The 17,769-nt window shown below is 36.5% G+C and overlaps 1 protein-coding gene and 1 pseudogene across 3 annotated transcripts in view; both read left to right on the top strand.

Annotated features, from left to right (window-relative positions):
- Nucleotides 1–17,769, top strand: part of LOC126946307 (S-phase kinase-associated protein 1-like) — a 682,386-nt pseudogene that overhangs the window by 121,741 nt on the left and 542,876 nt on the right. The gene's annotated exons all lie outside the window — the stretch shown is intronic.
- ATP7A (ATPase copper transporting alpha) overlaps nucleotides 1–17,769 on the top strand; it is a 144,276-nt gene that overhangs the window by 57,717 nt on the left and 68,790 nt on the right. The window contains exons 1-2 of one of the 2 annotated variants that reach the window (XM_050776292.1): nucleotides 6,440–6,538; nucleotides 7,659–8,126. Coding sequence is in view for 1 of the 2 variants with exons in the window: in XM_050776291.1 (XP_050632248.1) it covers nucleotides 6,419–6,538 (120 nt within the window). In the remaining variant the exon portion in view is untranslated. Of the gene's footprint in view, nucleotides 1–6,397; nucleotides 6,539–7,658; nucleotides 8,127–17,769 lie in introns of those variants that run through there. The other variant, XM_050776291.1, reaches the window with a different exon arrangement.

The following is a 17,769-nucleotide window of genomic DNA, read 5'->3' on the forward strand; positions in this document are numbered from 1 at the left end:
GACTTGAAGGAAAATGTTATCTTTTTCACAGAGATTTTAACTTTGATGATAGCTTTTAAAAACGTGATAAATACTTTTATCCTGCTATGATTATTTTTAAAAGTCTTTTTTTTTTTTTTTTTTTTTTTTTTGAGACATGGTTTCATTCTGTCTCCCAGGCTGGAGTGCAGTGGTGCGATCTTGGCTCACTGCAATCTCCGCCTCCTGGGTTCAAATGATTCTCCTGCCTCAGCCTCCCTAGTAGCTGGGATTATAGGTGTGTGCCACCATACCTGGCTAATTTTTTGTATTTTTAGTAGAGACAAGGTTTCACCATGTTGACCAGGCTGGTCTCGAACTCCTGACCTCAAGTGATCCATCTGCCTCGGACTCCCAAAGTGCTGGGATTACAGGCATGAGCCACTGCGCCCAGCCTAAGAAGTCTTTATTTCAGAAAATGAAAGACTGTCTAGAAAGAATGAATTTTTTTCCTATTTATTTCTATGGTTACTGCTTTTACACTTAATATTTTTTGTTTTTGTATTTTTATATGTTTGATTGCTGTCTTTAAAGTGCCTTATCAGATTTATGGCTCTATACTATGACTTTTGGAGCTTTACAAGTTATTTACATAATTCTAACTAAGTTACTTTGCTTCCAATACGTCAAATTTAAATAGCATGATTGTTTTGATATTATTTGACCTTAGTGACAATGTCCTATTTTGTTTGTTCTGTATCTTATGTCGCTTTTTGGTAGTTTGTATTATGTTTCAATGATCAAGCCATCTAATTCTGTACCATATATGACTTCTGGATATCTTTGATATGACATCTTAATTCTTTGTAGATATGGTGATGCGTACAGAATGATATTCTGAAGCTCCACAATGGTGCAATGAAAGGCTGCAGATGGAAGGGTAAAGAATAGTTTTGTTTAGCATATTAGGTCTGGTTCTGAACTTTCTTTTTTATACTTTAAGTTTTGGGGTACATGTACAGAACATGCAGTTTTGTTACATAGGTATACACGTGCCGTGGTGGTTTGCTGCAGCCATCAACCCATCACCTACATTAGGTATTTCTCCCAATGTTATCCCTCGCCTAACCCCCACCCCCTGACAGTCCCCAGTGTGTGATGCTTCCCTCCCTATGTCCATGTGTTCTCATTGTTCAAATCCCACTTATGAGTGAGAACATGCAGTGTTTGGTTTTCCGTTCGTGTGATAGTTTGCTGAGAATGATGGTTTCCAGCTTCATCCATGTCCCTGCAAAGGACATCAACTCATCCTTTTTTATGGCTACATAGTATTCCATGGTGTATATGTGCCACATTTTCTTTATCCAGTCTGTTATTGATGGACATTTGGGTTGGTTCCAAGTCTTTGCTATTGTGAATAGTGCCACAGTAAACATACATGTGCATGTGTCTTTATAGTAGAATGATTTTTAATTCTTTGGGTATATATCCAGTAATGGGATTGCTTCTAGTTCTAGATCCTTGAGGAATCACCACACTGTCTTCCACAATGGTTGAACTAATTTACACTCCAACCAACAGTGTAAAAGCGCTGGACTTTTTTTTTTTTAAGTTAAAGATTGCACATAGGGTGTGATTTCTATACCAAAGATATGCTTATTTCAGTATTAGGAAAAATATTTTTCTTACATGTCCTGAAAATTGCAATTTTAAAAATGTAAAAAATAAATTTTTATTAAAAGCAAATTTTATTTCCAAAAAAAAAAAAGAATGAAAGACAACCAACCGGATAGAAGAAACTATTTGAAAGTCTTATATCTGATAAGGGATTAATATCCAAGAATATAAAGAACTCTTACAACTCAACAACAGCAACAAAACAACCTTATTAAAAATTGGGTAGAGTGCTTGAATAGACGTTTCTTCAAATATATACAAATACCCAATAAGCACATGAAAAGATGTTTGTCATCATTAGTAATCAGAGAAATGTGAATCAAAGCCACAATGAGATACTGCTTCACACCTGCTAGGATGGGTAGAATAAAAAAGATCATAGGTATTGGAGGTGGAACAATTGGGGCCCTCATATACTGCTGATGGGAGAATAAATGGTACAGTCCCTTTGGAAAACAGTCTGGCAGATCCTCAAACAATTAAACGTAGAGTTATATGACCCAGCAAGTCTACTGTTAGGTATTACCAAAGAGAAATGAAAACACAAAAGTTTGTACATGAATGTTTATAGCAGCATTATTCATAATAGCCAAAAGATGGAAACAACCCAAATGTTCATCAACTGACAAATAGATAAAATATGGTATATCTATGCAGTGGAATATTATTCAGCCATAAAAAGGAATTATGTACTGATATGTACTGTAACATGAATGAACACTGAACATATGCTACATGAAAGGAGCCAGTCACGAAAGACCACATATTACATGATTCCATTCATATGAAATGTCCAGAAGAGGAAAATCTATACAAAATAGAATAGTGGTTGCCTAGGACAGAAGACTGAGGAGATGATGACTGATAGCCAAGGGGTATGTTTTGTTGTTGTTATTGTTGTTTTTAGGTGAAAAACATGTTCTGAAATTGCCTGTGGTGATGGTTGCACATGTCTGTGAATATACTAACAACTATTGAATTCTACGCTTTAAATGTGTGAATTATGTAATATGTGAACTACATCTCAAGAATGTTTTAAAACTGATGTTGGGAAAACAGGACATCTACATGTAAAACAATGTATGTTAGATCCTTACCATACACCATGTACAACAATTAACTCAAAATGGATTAAAGTCCTAAATATGAGAGCCAAAACTACAAAAACTCTTAGAAGAAAACATAGCAGTAAATGTTCATAACTTTGAATGTGGCGATGGTTTCTTATATATGACACAAAAAACACAAAAGAAGAAAGATAAATTGGACTTCACAAATTAAAAGCTTTTGTGATTCAATGGACACCATCAAGAAAGTGAAAAGAATGGAATACTGATACATTTTACACATCAATGTACCTTGAAAACGTTATGCTAAGTGAAAGCATCCAGACACACAAGGGCACATATTGAATGAATCCATTTATTTGAAATGACCGTACAGGCAAATTCATAGAGATAGGAAATAAATTAGTGTTTGCCAAGGACTGTGAGTAGAGAGGAATGGGGAGTGTTGCTACTGGGCATGGGATTTCTTTTTGGAGTAATGAAAATGTTCTGCAACTACATAGTCATTACGGTTGCACATCCTTGTGAATGTACTAAAAAGTACTGAATTGGGTATCTTAAAAGGCTGAATTTTTTTCATTTCTTCTAAAAAAAACCCAGGATAGATGTGCAGAATGTGCAGGTTTGTTACATAGGTTTATGTGTGCTATGGTGGTTTGCTACATCTATTGACCCGTCCTTTAAGTTTCCTCCCCTCAACCCCCACCCCACAACAGGCCCAGTGTGTGATGTTCCCCTCCTTGTGTCCATCCATGTGTTCTCATTGTTCAGCTCCCACTTATGAGTGAGAACATGCAGTGTTTGGTTTTCTGTTCCTGTGTTAGTCTGCTGAGGATGATGGTTTCCAGCTTCATTCATATCCCTGCAAAGGACATGATCTCATTCCTTTTTATGGCTGCATAGTATTCCATGGTGTATATGTACCACATTTTCTTTATCCAGTCTATCATTGATGGGCATTTGGTTTGGTTCCAAGTCTTTTCTATTGTAAATAGTGCTGCAATAAACATACGTGTGAACGTGTCTTTATAGTAGAATGATTTATATTCCTCTGGGTATATACCCAGTAATGGGATTGCTGGGTCAAATGGTATTTCTGGTTCTAGATCCTCGAGGAATCACCATACTGTCTTCCACAATAGTTGAACTAATTCAGATTCCCACCAACAGTGTAAAAGCATTCCTATTTCTCCACAGCCTCGCCAGCATCTATTGTTTCCTGACTTTTTAATAATTGCCGCTCTGGTGTGAGATGGTATCTCAATGTGGTTTTGATTTGCATTTCTCTGATGATCTGTGATGTTGAGCTTTGTTTCATATGTTTGTTGGCTGCATAAATGTCTTCTTTTGAGAAATGTCTATTCATATCCTTTGCCCACTTTTTGATGGTTTTTGTTTGTTTAAGTTCCTTGTAGATTCTGGATGTTAGACCTCTGTCAGATGGGTAGATTGCAAAATTTTTTCTCCCATTCTGTAGGTTAAGAGGCTGAATTTTAAAGCATGTGAATTATATCCCAATTTTAAAAAGAATGCATATGTCTTAGTTCAGGCTTCTATAACATAATACCATAGACTGGGTGGTCTAATTGTTCAAAGCTCCACAGAAACTAGTTGGAGAAGTTACAAGAGTCCATTAATCATCTTGCTTTGTTAGTAGCAGTGGGCATGGTTCAGCATTTTCTGTTAAAGTTTCTCTGAGCTCACCAAAACTAAAATGATGTAGTAATACGTTTTATACCATTTGAAGTAAAAGGTACAAAAGGTTATACACTGAAAATTCTTTTTCCCACCCTTGTTCCCTAACCACTCATTTCCCCTCATCAGAGGAACCACTGTTTCCATGGTATATATTAGATTGATTTATGTGAAATTGCCAGTGTTTGACTATGATGATTTTAGGTGGTTCAGCCTAATATCAGTGAAAAAACAGTCCTATCTTAATGGAGTTTTTATTCTAGTGGGAAATGTATTACTTAATTATTGCATTGTAACAAATAACCCCAAAATTTAGTGGCTTAAAGCAACAAACATTTATTATCTGACTTCCTATGACTCAGTAATTTGGGAGCAGCTTAGATGGGTGGTTCTGGCTCAGGGTGTCTCATGAAGTTTTAGTCGATGTGGTGTCTAGGGATGCAGTAGTTTAAAGGCTTAACTTGGGTCTGAAGGAGCAGTTTCCAAGGTGGTTCACTTACCTGGATATTGGCAGGAGGCCTTAGATCTTTGCTGGTTTTTGACATGAGGCCTCAGTTCCTCGCCATATGAACCTCTCCATAAGGCTGCTTGTATGTCTTCATGCATGGTAGGTGGCTTCCCCCAGATTGCATGATTCAGGAGAGAGGACAACAAGGAAAACACAATGCTTTTTTCTCCTCTTGCAATGTTTTTTATGACCTAGTCTTGGAAGCTACACCTTGTCACTTCTATCTTAGTCTATTCATTAGAAACAAGTCATTAGGCTGGGTGTGGTGGCTCATGCCTATAATCCCAGCACTTTGGGAGGGTGAGGCCGGTGGATCACTTGAGGTCAGGCATTTGAGACCAGCCTGGTCAACATGGTGAAACCTTGTCTCTACTTAAAATACAAAAAATTAACTGGATGTGGTGGCATGCGCCTGTAATCCCAGCTACTGGGGAGGCTGATGCAGGAGAATCACTTCAATCTGGGAGGCGGAAGTTGCAGTGAGCTATCGTGCCACAGCACTCCAGCCTGTGAGACAGAATGAGACCCTGTCTCAAAACAAAACAAAACAAGACAAGACAAAAAAAAACAGAACAACAACAAAAACCAAGAAACAAGTCATTAAGTTCAGGCACACTGAAGGGGAAAGGATTAAATTCCACCTCTTGAAGGAGCAGTAGCAAAGAATTTGTGGGCATATGTTAAAACCACCACAGGAAGGCAGACAATAAGCAATAAACAGAATAAAGCAGCAAATTATGGAGTATGTTAGCAGGTGGTAAGTTCTATGAAAGCAAAAGAAAAAGCAGAGGTAAGGGGAATCAGAGTATGTTTGTGTGGAAGGGATGTAGGTTGCAGTTTTAAATAGGATGGTCAGCATAGTCCTCATTAAGGTTAGATTCGAACAAAGACTTGCAGACAAAGAAGTTAGCCAAGCAGTTATCTGGAAGAAGAAAGTCCCAAAGCAAGAGAATAGCTAAAACGAAGGCCTTGAGTGAGGAGTCATCCTTACATGAGTAACAGCCAGGAGGCCAGTATGACTGGCACAGAGAAGGGTTTGGTGAGTGGTAGAAGAGGAGGTCAGGTAAATTCGAGGGGGACAGGCATGGGAAATCATGTGGGACATCGCTGGCTGTTGTAAGGATTTGGGGCATTTTTGGTTAGTTCTTAATTTCTACTTACAAATGTTAAATGAGATTATGTATAGGAAACTTTAGTAATCAGGAAAGCACTCTATGAAAGCTAGTTACTTGTATTAAAGTATTGAAATTTTTATTTTTAGTTAGCATAGCCATAGAAACAACTTTCCTTTACTTCATCAAAGGTAATGAGAATTTTTTTTTCTAAGCAAGAAGAATGCTTACCATATTTTATTACTAGCAGATTTTAATTTTTTAAACATGACACTTGAGCATATATAAAATATAGCATATTTTTAATTGGGGAGGTGGGGGAAAAGTTAAGGAAAGATTATTTGCATGGCTGAAATCAATGGGTTTATTGTTTCTAACAGGAATGTAAAGAGGAAATCAAAATGGATCCAAGTATGGGTGTGAATTCTGTTACCATTTCTGTTGAGGGTATGACTTGCAATTCCTGTGTTTGGACCATTGAGCAGCAGATTGGAAAAGTGAATGGCGTGCATCACATTAAGGTAAGTTACTCTTTGGAAACTGAAGTCAAATGCCATTGAAGAGAATTCTACTAGAAATTACTTCTAACACTGAGTTAGAAGCAGAGACACTGACACATTTGGCAATAAAAACTATTGTTTTTCTTATCTTGAAGCTAAATAAGTTTTCTTTGACCTATTAATTCCTCTTCTGAAGAAAAAAGATATATTTTCAATTTAAAAACATCTGAACATGGAATCTTGATATTGTGGTTGTATATTTACAGATTTATATTATATTATAAGTATATGAGTATTTATATACTGCTTATTACTCTGAATATCATACTGAACTAAAATATATGTTCTCAGGCAATGGGTTGAGGTTTTCTTTTTCTTTTATAACATGGTGATTATTTTGCAATTAAAAATTGAAGAGAAAATGTCTAGAGAATGACTAGTATACTTTGGTTTTTATTTTTAATTTTTTTTTTTTTCAGACAGGATCTTTCTCTGTCACCCAGGCTGGAGTGCAGTAGCAAAATCACAGCTCACTGCAGCCTAGATTTCCCAGGCTCAAGCAATCCTCCCATCTCAGCCTCCCAAGTACCTAGGACCACAGGCGTGCACCACCATGCCAGCTAATTTTTTTTTTTAAGGTGGAGTTTTGCTCTTCTTGCCCAGGCTGGAGTGCAATGGCGCGATCTCAGCTCAGCACAACCTCCGCCTCCCGGTTTCAAGCAATTCTCCTGCCTCAGCCTTCCGAGTAGCTGGGATTACAGGCATGTGCCACCACGCCCAGCTAATTTTGTATTTTTCGTAGAGACAGGGTTTCTCCATATTGGTTAGGCTGGTCTCGAACTCCCGACCTCAGGTCATTCGCCCGCCTCAGCCTCTCAAACTGCTGGGATTACAGCGTGAGCCACTGCGCCCAGCTGCATGCCAGCTAATTTTTTAATTTATTTTTTGTAGCGATGGGGATCTCACTATGTTGCCCAGGCTGATCTCAAACTCCTGGACTCAAGTGATCCTCCCACCTGGGCCTCCCAGAGTGTGGGGATTACAGGTGTAAGCCACCATGCCCAGCCAAAATTATTAGTACACCTTGTATGATATGCCTAAGAAAGACTCTATTATTGGTTTTTCTGTTTGTTTTTTTCAGACTCTTGGACTTTAAGTTGAAGACGCTATTATTGTTTAACATTCCTTGAGCATCAACAACATTCTAGATACACTGTGGTTAAAGATGTAGTTCAGGTTATAAAAAAGCCTTCTGAATACTGCATGAAGTACCTATGGTTATCATAAGAAACTTCATGCATATATGGCAGGGACTGGAAAATGATGATCTGCAGGTCAAACCCAGTTTGCCAACTGCTTTCATATGGCTCATAAGCTAAGAATACCTTTTACATTTTTACATGGTTGAAAAAAAATAAAAAAAAATATTTAGGAACTTTTGAAAAGCATGTGAAATTCAAATTTTTGTGTCTATAAGTAAAGTTTTAGTAATGTAAAGTTTTATTAGAACACAGCCACACTCATTCATTTACGTATTGTGTACAGCCCTTTTTTTCACTACCACAGAGTTGAATAGTTGTGACAGAGCCCATATGTGGTGTCCTCATTGGTAAGTGATATACTGCCAAATGATTTACCACAGTAGAAATACCATTTTGTCTTCCCACCAGCAATGTTTGTGTTCCACTTTGAAAGTGTTCCATTTTCTCCATATTCTCTCCAACAATTTGTATTGTCAGTCTTTTAAATTATAGACATTCTAATGGGTATGTAATATTATGTCACTAATTCTCATTTCCTTAATGGCTAATGATGTTGAGCATCTTTTCGTGTGCTTATTAGGCATTTGTATACCTTCTTTGGTGAAATGTGTGTTAAACCCTTTGGCCAAATTTTTAGTTGGGTTTTCTTTGTTTTCTTGTTACTGAATTTTGATTATATATTCTGAATATAAGTCTTCTGTCAGATATGTGTTCTACAAATACATTTTTCCAGTCTGTGGCTTGTCTTTTCAGTCTCTTAAAAAGTGTCTTTTGCAGAGCAGAAGTTTTTATTTTTGACGAATTCCAGTTTATCCACCTTTTTTCCTTTTATGCCTTATGCTTTAGTATATCTAAGAAATCATGGCCTAACTCAAGGTCACAAAGATTTTTCTCCTATGTCTTTTTCTAAAGACTTTATGATTTTAGGTTTAATGTTTAGGTCTATGATCCATTTTGAATTAACTTGTATACATTGTTAGATACTGGTTGAAGTTAATTTTTTTTTCGGATATGAATATCCATTTTTCCCAGCATCATTTGTTAAAAAGTCTGTTCTCTCTCCATTGAATTGCCTGTGAACCTTTGTTGAAAATCAATTGACCATATATTTATTGGTTTATTTCTTTCTGCGCTATTCTGTTCCATTGATCTGTATGTCTGTCCTTTGGCCAATACCACACAGTTTTGGTTATTGTAGCTTTATAATAAGTATTAAAATAAGCATTAAAATCAGATTCTGTGATTCCTTAACTCTTTCTTCTTTTTCAAAATTGTTTTGGTTAGTCTAGGCCCTTTTCCTTTCCATATAAATTTTAGAATCTTATATGGATTCTAAATCTTATAGGAATTTTAGAATCTTGTATGGATTTTAAAGTTTGTAAGTTTCTATAAAAATATATGCTGGGATTTTCATTGAGATTGTGTTTTTTCTACAGATCCATTTGGACAGAAGTAACATCTTAACAATATTGAGTTTTCCAATCCATGCACATAGTATATGTCTATTTATGTTGGTATTCTTTGATTTCTTTTATCAGCAATCTGTAGTTTTCAGCATGCAGTTTCTGTACATATTTTGTTAGATTTATTTTTAAGTACTTTATGTTTTTGAATGCTGTTATACATGGTACTGTTTTTAAAATTTTAAATTTAAGTTTAATTTCAGTTGTTCATTATGAGGTTTTTGTATGTTGACTTTGTATCCTGGAACCTAGCTAAACTGACTTATCAAACCTACTAGCTTTTTTGTAGATTTCTTGGGATTTTCTATGTAATTATGTCATCAAGGTATATAAATAGTTTTTCTTGTTGTTGTTTGTTTGTTTGTTTGTTTTAAGATAGAGTCTCACTCTGTGACCCAGGCTGGAGTACAATGGCACAATGTTGGCTCACTGCAACCTCCACCTCCTGGGTTCAAGTGATTCTCATGCCTCAGCCACCCAAGTAGCTGGGACTACAGGCACATGCCACCACACCGGGCTAATTTTTGTATTTTTAGTAGAGTTGGGGTTTCGCCGTGTTGGCCAGGGTGGCCTTGAACTCCTGGCCTTGAGTGATCTGTCCACCTCGGCCTCTTAAAGTGCTGTGATTGCAGGTGTGAGCCACCGCGCCTGGTCACATAGTTTTATTTCTTCCTTTGTAGTCTGTATATCTTTTATTTTTTCCCTTGTATTATCAAACCTTCATTACAATTTTGATTAGGAGTGGTGAGAGTGAATGATGGTGGGGGGAAACATTCAGTCATTTACTGTTAGCATTGTGTTAGTTGTAGAGTTTTGTAGATGCTATTTGTCAGATTAATGAAGTTATTTCTATTACTAGTTTGCTGAGGGTTTTTTTAAACATCATGAATGGATGTTGAATTTTGTCAAGTGCTTTTTCTGTATATAGAGATGATCATATGATTTTTCTCCTTTAGTCTGTTAAGATGGTGAATTACACTGATTGATTTTCAAATGTTGAACCAGCCATGCATTCCCAGGATAAGCCTCACTTGGTCAAAGAAGACTTACTTTTCATTAAAAATTTCAAGCATACACAAAGGTGGAGAAACTATTAATAGTACAAGGATCTACCCTATACCCATCACCTAGAAAAATCCTTGCTATTTATTTGCATGCCATTCTTATCAGTTGAAGTTAATAATGTGTTTTGCGGATGGTCCTAAGAGTTGGTCTAGGCCTTCCTGCCTGTTGTATTCTGTTAAGGTAGATGTCTCTGACTAGTAGATTGGAACTTCGTAGTATATCTCCATACCAGTTGCCATTTCTAAGCCTTTCGGCCACCCCCTGCCACCACCCCTACCCGCCCCTTTCCCTTGTCACTCTTCGCAATTCTCAGCCCTAATTGTAGTATGTATAATTTCAGTACTCTTTCCCATGCTTTATTTAGTTTGTTTTTGAACATATTTTTTTCCTATTTCTCTCCAACTTGTATCTCAGGATCCAAAGAATTAACAGTATCTCATGCCAAAAGCTTGAGGATTCCTACTGTATTGACAATAACATACAGAAGCTTTTGCTTAAATATTATGCTTACTTTTTTTTTTTTTTTTTTTTTTAAAGACAGAATCTCACTCTATCGCCCAGGCTGGAGTGCAGTGGCACCATCTCAGCTCACTGTAACCTCTGGCTCCTGGGTTCAAGCGATTCTTGTGCCTCAGCCTCCCAAGTAGCTGGGACTACAGGTGCACGTCACCATTCCTGGGTAATTTTTTGTATTTTTAGTAGAAATGGGGTTTCACCATGTTGGCCAGGCTGGCCTGGAACTCCTGACCTCAGGTGATCCTCCCGCCTCGACCTCCCACAGTGTTGGGATTACAGGCATGAGCCACCACACCCGGCCTGAATTACTTACTTTTAAACATGTTTATTTTTACTGCCAGGCCTTAATGAGTCAGTATTGGATGTGTCATTTTAGCTGAGTTGTATTCTCATTTGTGTAATATACTTATCATTTTAATGTTATTTTGTCATTAAAACAACTTTATATTGGTGGTAATTCTATTTGCTGGAGGTTCTCTGTAATTTTGCTTTTATGCAATGTTCATTACAGTAATAGCGGGAAGTTAATGCCCCTTTGGAATTTGATCAGCTTGCATCAATACCAGAATGGTTTTCCTATGACTAGTTGAGATTCACATGCAATACATTTTTTTGACATACTACCAGGAGCAGATGTTTACATTATAATGAAAGCTTTGTCCAACTGGACATCAGATTTAGCACAAAATTCAAAATTAGGGACATGATGGATTCTTTCTAATTATCAGAAGCTCATTATATTTTTAAGGGCATGAATGATTACATTGGAACTACAATATTTTGTGTCTCCAGATCAGATACTTGTGACAGCTCTACTTTTTAACTATTCTTGATCTAAACATTAATTTTTACCATTTATTTTTCAGAGATTTCAAAATAGTCTTGGCTCTTTAGTGAAATACAGAATTTATACTTTATCTCTGCAGTATTCTTATCTAAAATTCTGATTTCTCATAAGATCTTGAGTAGATTGGTTTCAGTTTGCCTTGTTTTTATTACCCAAAATTGGCTGATTAGCCCATCATTACTCTCTATGAAGTCTGATACATTTCCTTAATTCAAGAGTCCTATGAAGTGTGGTGCTAATATGTGGACAATTCTTCTCTTCCTAATCTGAAACTGTAGGTGATTTTTTCCATGTCTAAGTTTTATATTCATCTTGGCCAGAGAGTAAACTTTGGATCCACATTACTATTTGTGTGAGGGAAAATGCAGTATTTCTCATTTCTTGACTCTACACTCTGATTAGCTAAGACTATGTTGATAGCTGTGGCTAGAAAAGTTTTATTTGCATAGTATGTATTCCTTCTCCTAAGTTTTCTGTACTGTTGACATCCATGTGAATACTTAGATAGGAACTTTCCATTTTCACATGCTCCAAAGGTAGAGTTTTTTTGTTTTGTTTTGTTTTTTTGTTTTGTATTCACCATCTACCGTGGCATAACTCCAGTCTTAGAGGCTCCCACATTGCTTCTTTCCAGCAACATCCCCGAACAGGGATACAGTTGCCTTTAATGATCTTTGGGGAAAGAGCCAAGTTGGAAAAGCTGAGAGATGACAGGTAATTATTTTATGTATTTATCTTCAAAATATTCAAATTTATATAAAAATATTTTCCCCTAATCATATCTATGCAAAAGTTAAAGGCATATTTTGCAGTTTGTTGATTAGGAAAGAGAATAGCAAAAGTAGCTCTGCAACCTCAGTGCTAACGCTTTAAAAATGAGTCGCTTAATTTCAATGAGTAATAAGTATGACACATGCATTTGATTTATCCTCAAATGAAACTAATTAAACCTCCTCCACTTGATCTAAGGTGGGGCTGGTGTTGAGGGCCAGAACAGAAGCTGAACCTTACTAATTATATAGTAGTGTCTGCTAATTGCAGTAAAGCTGTTTTAACCATTTGGAAACTAGTTCATGTAATTTTTTGCCAAGTGACTTAGGTACTTATTGTCTACTGACAGCTAAAGTATTTTCCAAAACCCTCAACTCTCTGTCTAGTAAACTATTGTAGGTGAATATTTGTCTCTGCCAACATATCCATGCATAACTATAAAACTAGATTCTGCTTTGATATTTGCAAATACATTCTTGCTTCCCAAAACAGCCTGTTTGCATCACAGTCATATATAAGATGACTATTTCCACTGCATCTTCCCAAAGTTCACCACTGCTTAATAAGATCTGTTTAAGGTCAAACAAATGCAATTGAATTTTGATTACATTGAAAATGAAGAATAACAGCAATATAATATGAAAGCACTTTGTGTTGTCAACAGTGATTTATACAAATCCCGGTGACAGATACTCAAGACTACTTTCCAGGGCACATTCATAATTTCATTGCTAAAAATAAAAGAAAATACACTTATTCTGCCTTTTTCAACTCTGCCTCTCTTCTTTCAGTCAAAAGCCCTTATGTTAGTAACCTTTATTCTTTTTTTTCTTTTTTTAAAAAATATTTTACTAAGTGTGAAGTCTTCGAGGGCCAGAGACAGATTTCCTGTGAAGTTAATGAAGCTTAAGTTTCAGAGCTCCTCATTTGCATTGACCTTCTAAGACTCTAGAAGGAGTATCAGCAGTGTGTTTACATGGTCATGTGTTTTTGTACAATTTGAAAAAGTAAAAAAAATTTAACCACAGCCCTTCAAGACCATTGTCCATTTCTACTTCGATGACTCTTCTGTTAGACCTCCCCTTTGTGTTAGCGTGATATTGGAGTGGCCATGAGCATTTTGGGGATGTGACTAAGGGGAGGTTGAGTTGGGGATATGTTTAGTTCGGGGTTAGTAGGCTATTTGACTATATAGGTGATTCTTTGTCACTTCTGTGTATAGTGGAGTTTTTGCAAGGAATTCTGATATAGGGATGGCTTCTTGGAACACCCCTACTACTCATGGTGCCAACTCACTAAGCATCATGACAGGAAGGTGTGGGGCTCAGTGTAAAACTGGTAAATGAATGTTACCAGTTCAAAGAATATGTAAGATTAGTCACTTCACAAGTAAATTTGAAATGCCCTGAAGTCTTACAGCTCATATATGAAAGAAACTCTTTTCTCAAATTTGACAGCAGCTCTAAAAATTTATCAATGCCTAGTTGTTATGTTGAAAGGAACATTTCTAAACTATCATTAATTAAAAAAAATTTTATCTAGAGAAAATATTTAACTATTTTTATTTTCTTTATATACAAGTGATTTTATAAAGTCGTCAAATGAAGCACTAAAGAATATACAGCCAAAAATATAGGAAAAGAAAGTATCAGAGAGGTATATCAGGCATTATTAATAAAAATGTTTTTGTTATGGATTTTTATGATATTTGTTAGCTTTAAAAACATAACTCGTGATTTAAATTTTTTTTTTTTTTTTTTTTTTTTTTTTTTTTTTGAGACAGAGTCTTGCTCTGTCGTCTGGACTGGAATGCGATGGTGCGATCTCGGCTCACTGCAACCTTCGCCCTCCTGGGTTCAAGCAATTCTCCTGTCTCAGCCTCCTGAGTAGCTGGCATTACAGGCACGCGGCGCCATGCCCGGCTAATTTTTGTATTTTTAGTAGAGATGGGGTTTCACCATGTTGGCCAGGCTAGTCTCAAACTCAGATGATCCGCCCCCCTCCGCCTTCCGGAGTGCTGGGATTACAGGTGTGAACCACTGCACCCGGCCATATAACTTATGATTTTTGTTATGCGCTCGGAATATTTTCTTTGGTACAAAATTTTGTTGTTTATGGTTTTGTATACTTTTTTTTAAAGAAGGCCCTTCAAATTGTTTAAGTTTCAGACGCCACAAAGTGTGAATTCCTCTCTTTCTAGACATCATATAGAAAACTGTCTTTGCCCAAACATAATTTATAGTCAGAATGTAGTTCAACATGATCATACATAAATATTGATTACTTTTTAAAGAATGTTAAAGCTTAAAATTTCTGCAAATAATTAATGGGAACCAGGCTTAATACCTGGGTGACAGAATAATCTGTACAACAAACCTCTATGATACAAGTTTACCTATATCACAAACCTGCACATGTACCCCTGAACTTAAAATAAAAGTTAAAAAAGAAATGTACACAAAAAATAATATTTCTGTATCATAACTTCTAGGATTATAATTAAGCCTGAGATGCAGTTCATTTAGAAACCAGATTTGGAGAGAAGAGTGTTTCAACTAAGTCAAGGAGCTCTTGGTAGTGTTTGGAATGAAGTAATATAATTGTGATATTAAATTGAGTAAGTTGTTTTATTGTAAAATGCAACAGCAGAACAGATTAGAGCTTTAATTAACAGAATTCAAAGACAGTGAATAGTCAGGAAATCTCTAATTTTGGAATAAATAGAATATGACTGTTTGCCTTTGCAACTTTAGAATTTAAATACATTTTGGAAATTATGTCCTAAGTTATACAGTACATAAATGTAATCTTCTTGTTTGTCCTGCCAGTGTTAAGACTGTAGACTTTAAAGGGATTAACCTGAAGTTTAATTTAATCACCCCGGTAGTCTGTTCAAAGGAAAAGTAAAATAGGCAGATAATGTGAAGATCTTTCTCTGGGGTTGTTTGGCCTTTTTGAAAGTAGAAATGTAAAAACAAATTTAATAAGATATAAGTACTGAATGATTCCAAAGGTTAATGCTTTATTAACAAATTAGTTTGTCCCTGAAACTTACAATGCTAACTTTTTAAGTGCTTTTCCCCTTTGATTAGATAAAGGCTATAGTCCATTCTCTTAATATAGACTATCCTTTAGAAAAATGACCACATCACGGATCACGAGGTCAGGAGTTCGAGACCAGCCTGACCAACATGTTGAAACCCCATCTCTACTTAAAATACAAAACTTTAGCCGGGCGTGGTGTCGTGCGCCTGTAATCCCAGCTACTCAGGAGGCCAAGGCAGGGTAATCGCTGGAACCCTGGAGGCAGAGGTTGCAGTGAGCTGAGATCATGCCACTGCACTCCAGCCTGGGCAACAGAGCAAGACTCCAACTCAATAAATAAATAAATAAATAAAATAAAATAAAATGAAAATGACTACATAAATGCTAGCAGTTACTAAATTCCTCCTTTGGATCAATAAATACATTCGTTACTCCCCTTACAATTAATTGGTGTTTTTATTATTGAAAAAGTAACACATATACAGAGTAAAATTCCTCTCCCAAGGAAAACCAGTTGTCCTATGTATATGTATCCTTCCAGAAAGACTATTAATATAAAAATTTTTTTTTTTTAATTTTTTGAGATGGAATCTCTCGCTCTTGTCGCCCAGGCTGGAGTGCAGTGGTGTGATCTCGGCTCACTACAACCTCTGCCACCCGGGTTCAAGTGATTGTCCTGCCTCAGCCTCCTGAGTAGCTGGGATTACAGGTGCCTGCCACCATGCCTGGCTAATTTTTGTACTTTTAGTAGAGACGGGTTTTGTGCCATGTTGACCAGGCTGGTCTCGAACTCCTGACCTCAGGTGATCCGCCTGCCTCAGCCTCCCAAAGTGCTGGGATTACAGGCGTGAACCACCGTGCCTGGCCAAAACTGTTTACATGTACATCAGTATATATACTTGATGTGTGTGTGTCCACTTTTTCTAAAAATGGAAGCATACTATGCACATCATTCTGCACCTTGCTTTTTTTTTAAATTAGCAAATATATCTTAGATATTGTTCCACATCAATATATAGAGACCCATCTAATATTTTTTCTTTCTATGTAGGACTCTTTTTTTGGCTTCTTAGCTTTTTCTATGGCAAATGACAGTGCATTGAATATTCTGTTTTTCAAACTGGTGCTCTGTCACCAATACTATATTAGGGTAACATAGGCATTTTTATTATTATACATTAGTAGGTAATAATCATTTATCTATGAAGATGTAGAATCAGCTTCAAAGAGGATTAGGTTTCTGATTTAGTTGAACTCTATTCTGAGGATCAGGGGAAGGTCAAATCCAAGATAAAAAAATTAGCAGTGAAGGAATGGTGTAAAGAGGGACTTTCACTATTTCTTTTGTATATTTTTGTATTTATATTTTTATAGCAAACAATCATACATTTGTTGTATAATTTTTGAAGCAAAGTGAAAATACATTAGAAATGGCCAGGCATAGTGGTTCATGCTGTAATCCCAGTATTTTGGGAGGCCAAGGTGGGAGGATTGCTTGAGAACAGGAGTTTGAGAACAGCCTAGGCAACATAGCAAGACCCTGTCTTTTTTTTTTTTTTTTTTTTTTTTTTTTTTTTTTTGAGACGGAGTCTGGCTCTGTCACCCAGGCTGGAGTGCAGTGGCGCGATCTCGGCTCACTGCAAGCTCCGCCTCCCGGGTTTACGCCATTCTCCTGCCTCAGCCTCCCGAGTAGCTGGGACTACAGGCGCCCGCCACCTCGCCCGGCTAGTTTTTTGTATTTTTTAGTAGAGACGGGGTTTCACCGGGTTAGCCAGGATGGTCTCGATCTCCTGACCTCGTGATCCGCCCGTCTCGGCCTCCCAAAGTGCTGGGATTACAGGCTTGAGCCACCGCGCCCGGCCGACCCTGTCTTTTAAAAAGAGAGAGAAAGAAAGCGAGAGGGAGAGAATGAGAATATATTAGAAATGAGAATTCTGACAAAGTACTCAGTTTAAAGATAGTTTAGTTCGTGAAAAGCAATGCTACAACGTAATAAAAACTAACAGAATCTGCATCTTTTTCATCTTAAAATATTTGATTTTTGAAGTTTTAGATTGATTTTGAACTATTATTTAGTTTTTAAGAATTGTCTTTTTCTAGTTTATAATCTGATTTAAAAGTTTTAAAGTGGTAACCTTTATTTAAGTTACTCAAATAGGATAAATGTTAATGGAGCTTGATGGCTTCCTCTTATGATATTTTAATTTTCAATATTCTATATTGAAATATCAAATAGAGTGTTGCCCTATTAATGTAAACACATTTTATTTTTCAACAAACCAT

This window comes from Macaca thibetana, chromosome X (genome assembly GCF_024542745.1).
Source record: "Macaca thibetana thibetana isolate TM-01 chromosome X, ASM2454274v1, whole genome shotgun sequence".
NCBI classification, from domain to species: domain Eukaryota; kingdom Metazoa; phylum Chordata; class Mammalia; order Primates; family Cercopithecidae; genus Macaca; species Macaca thibetana.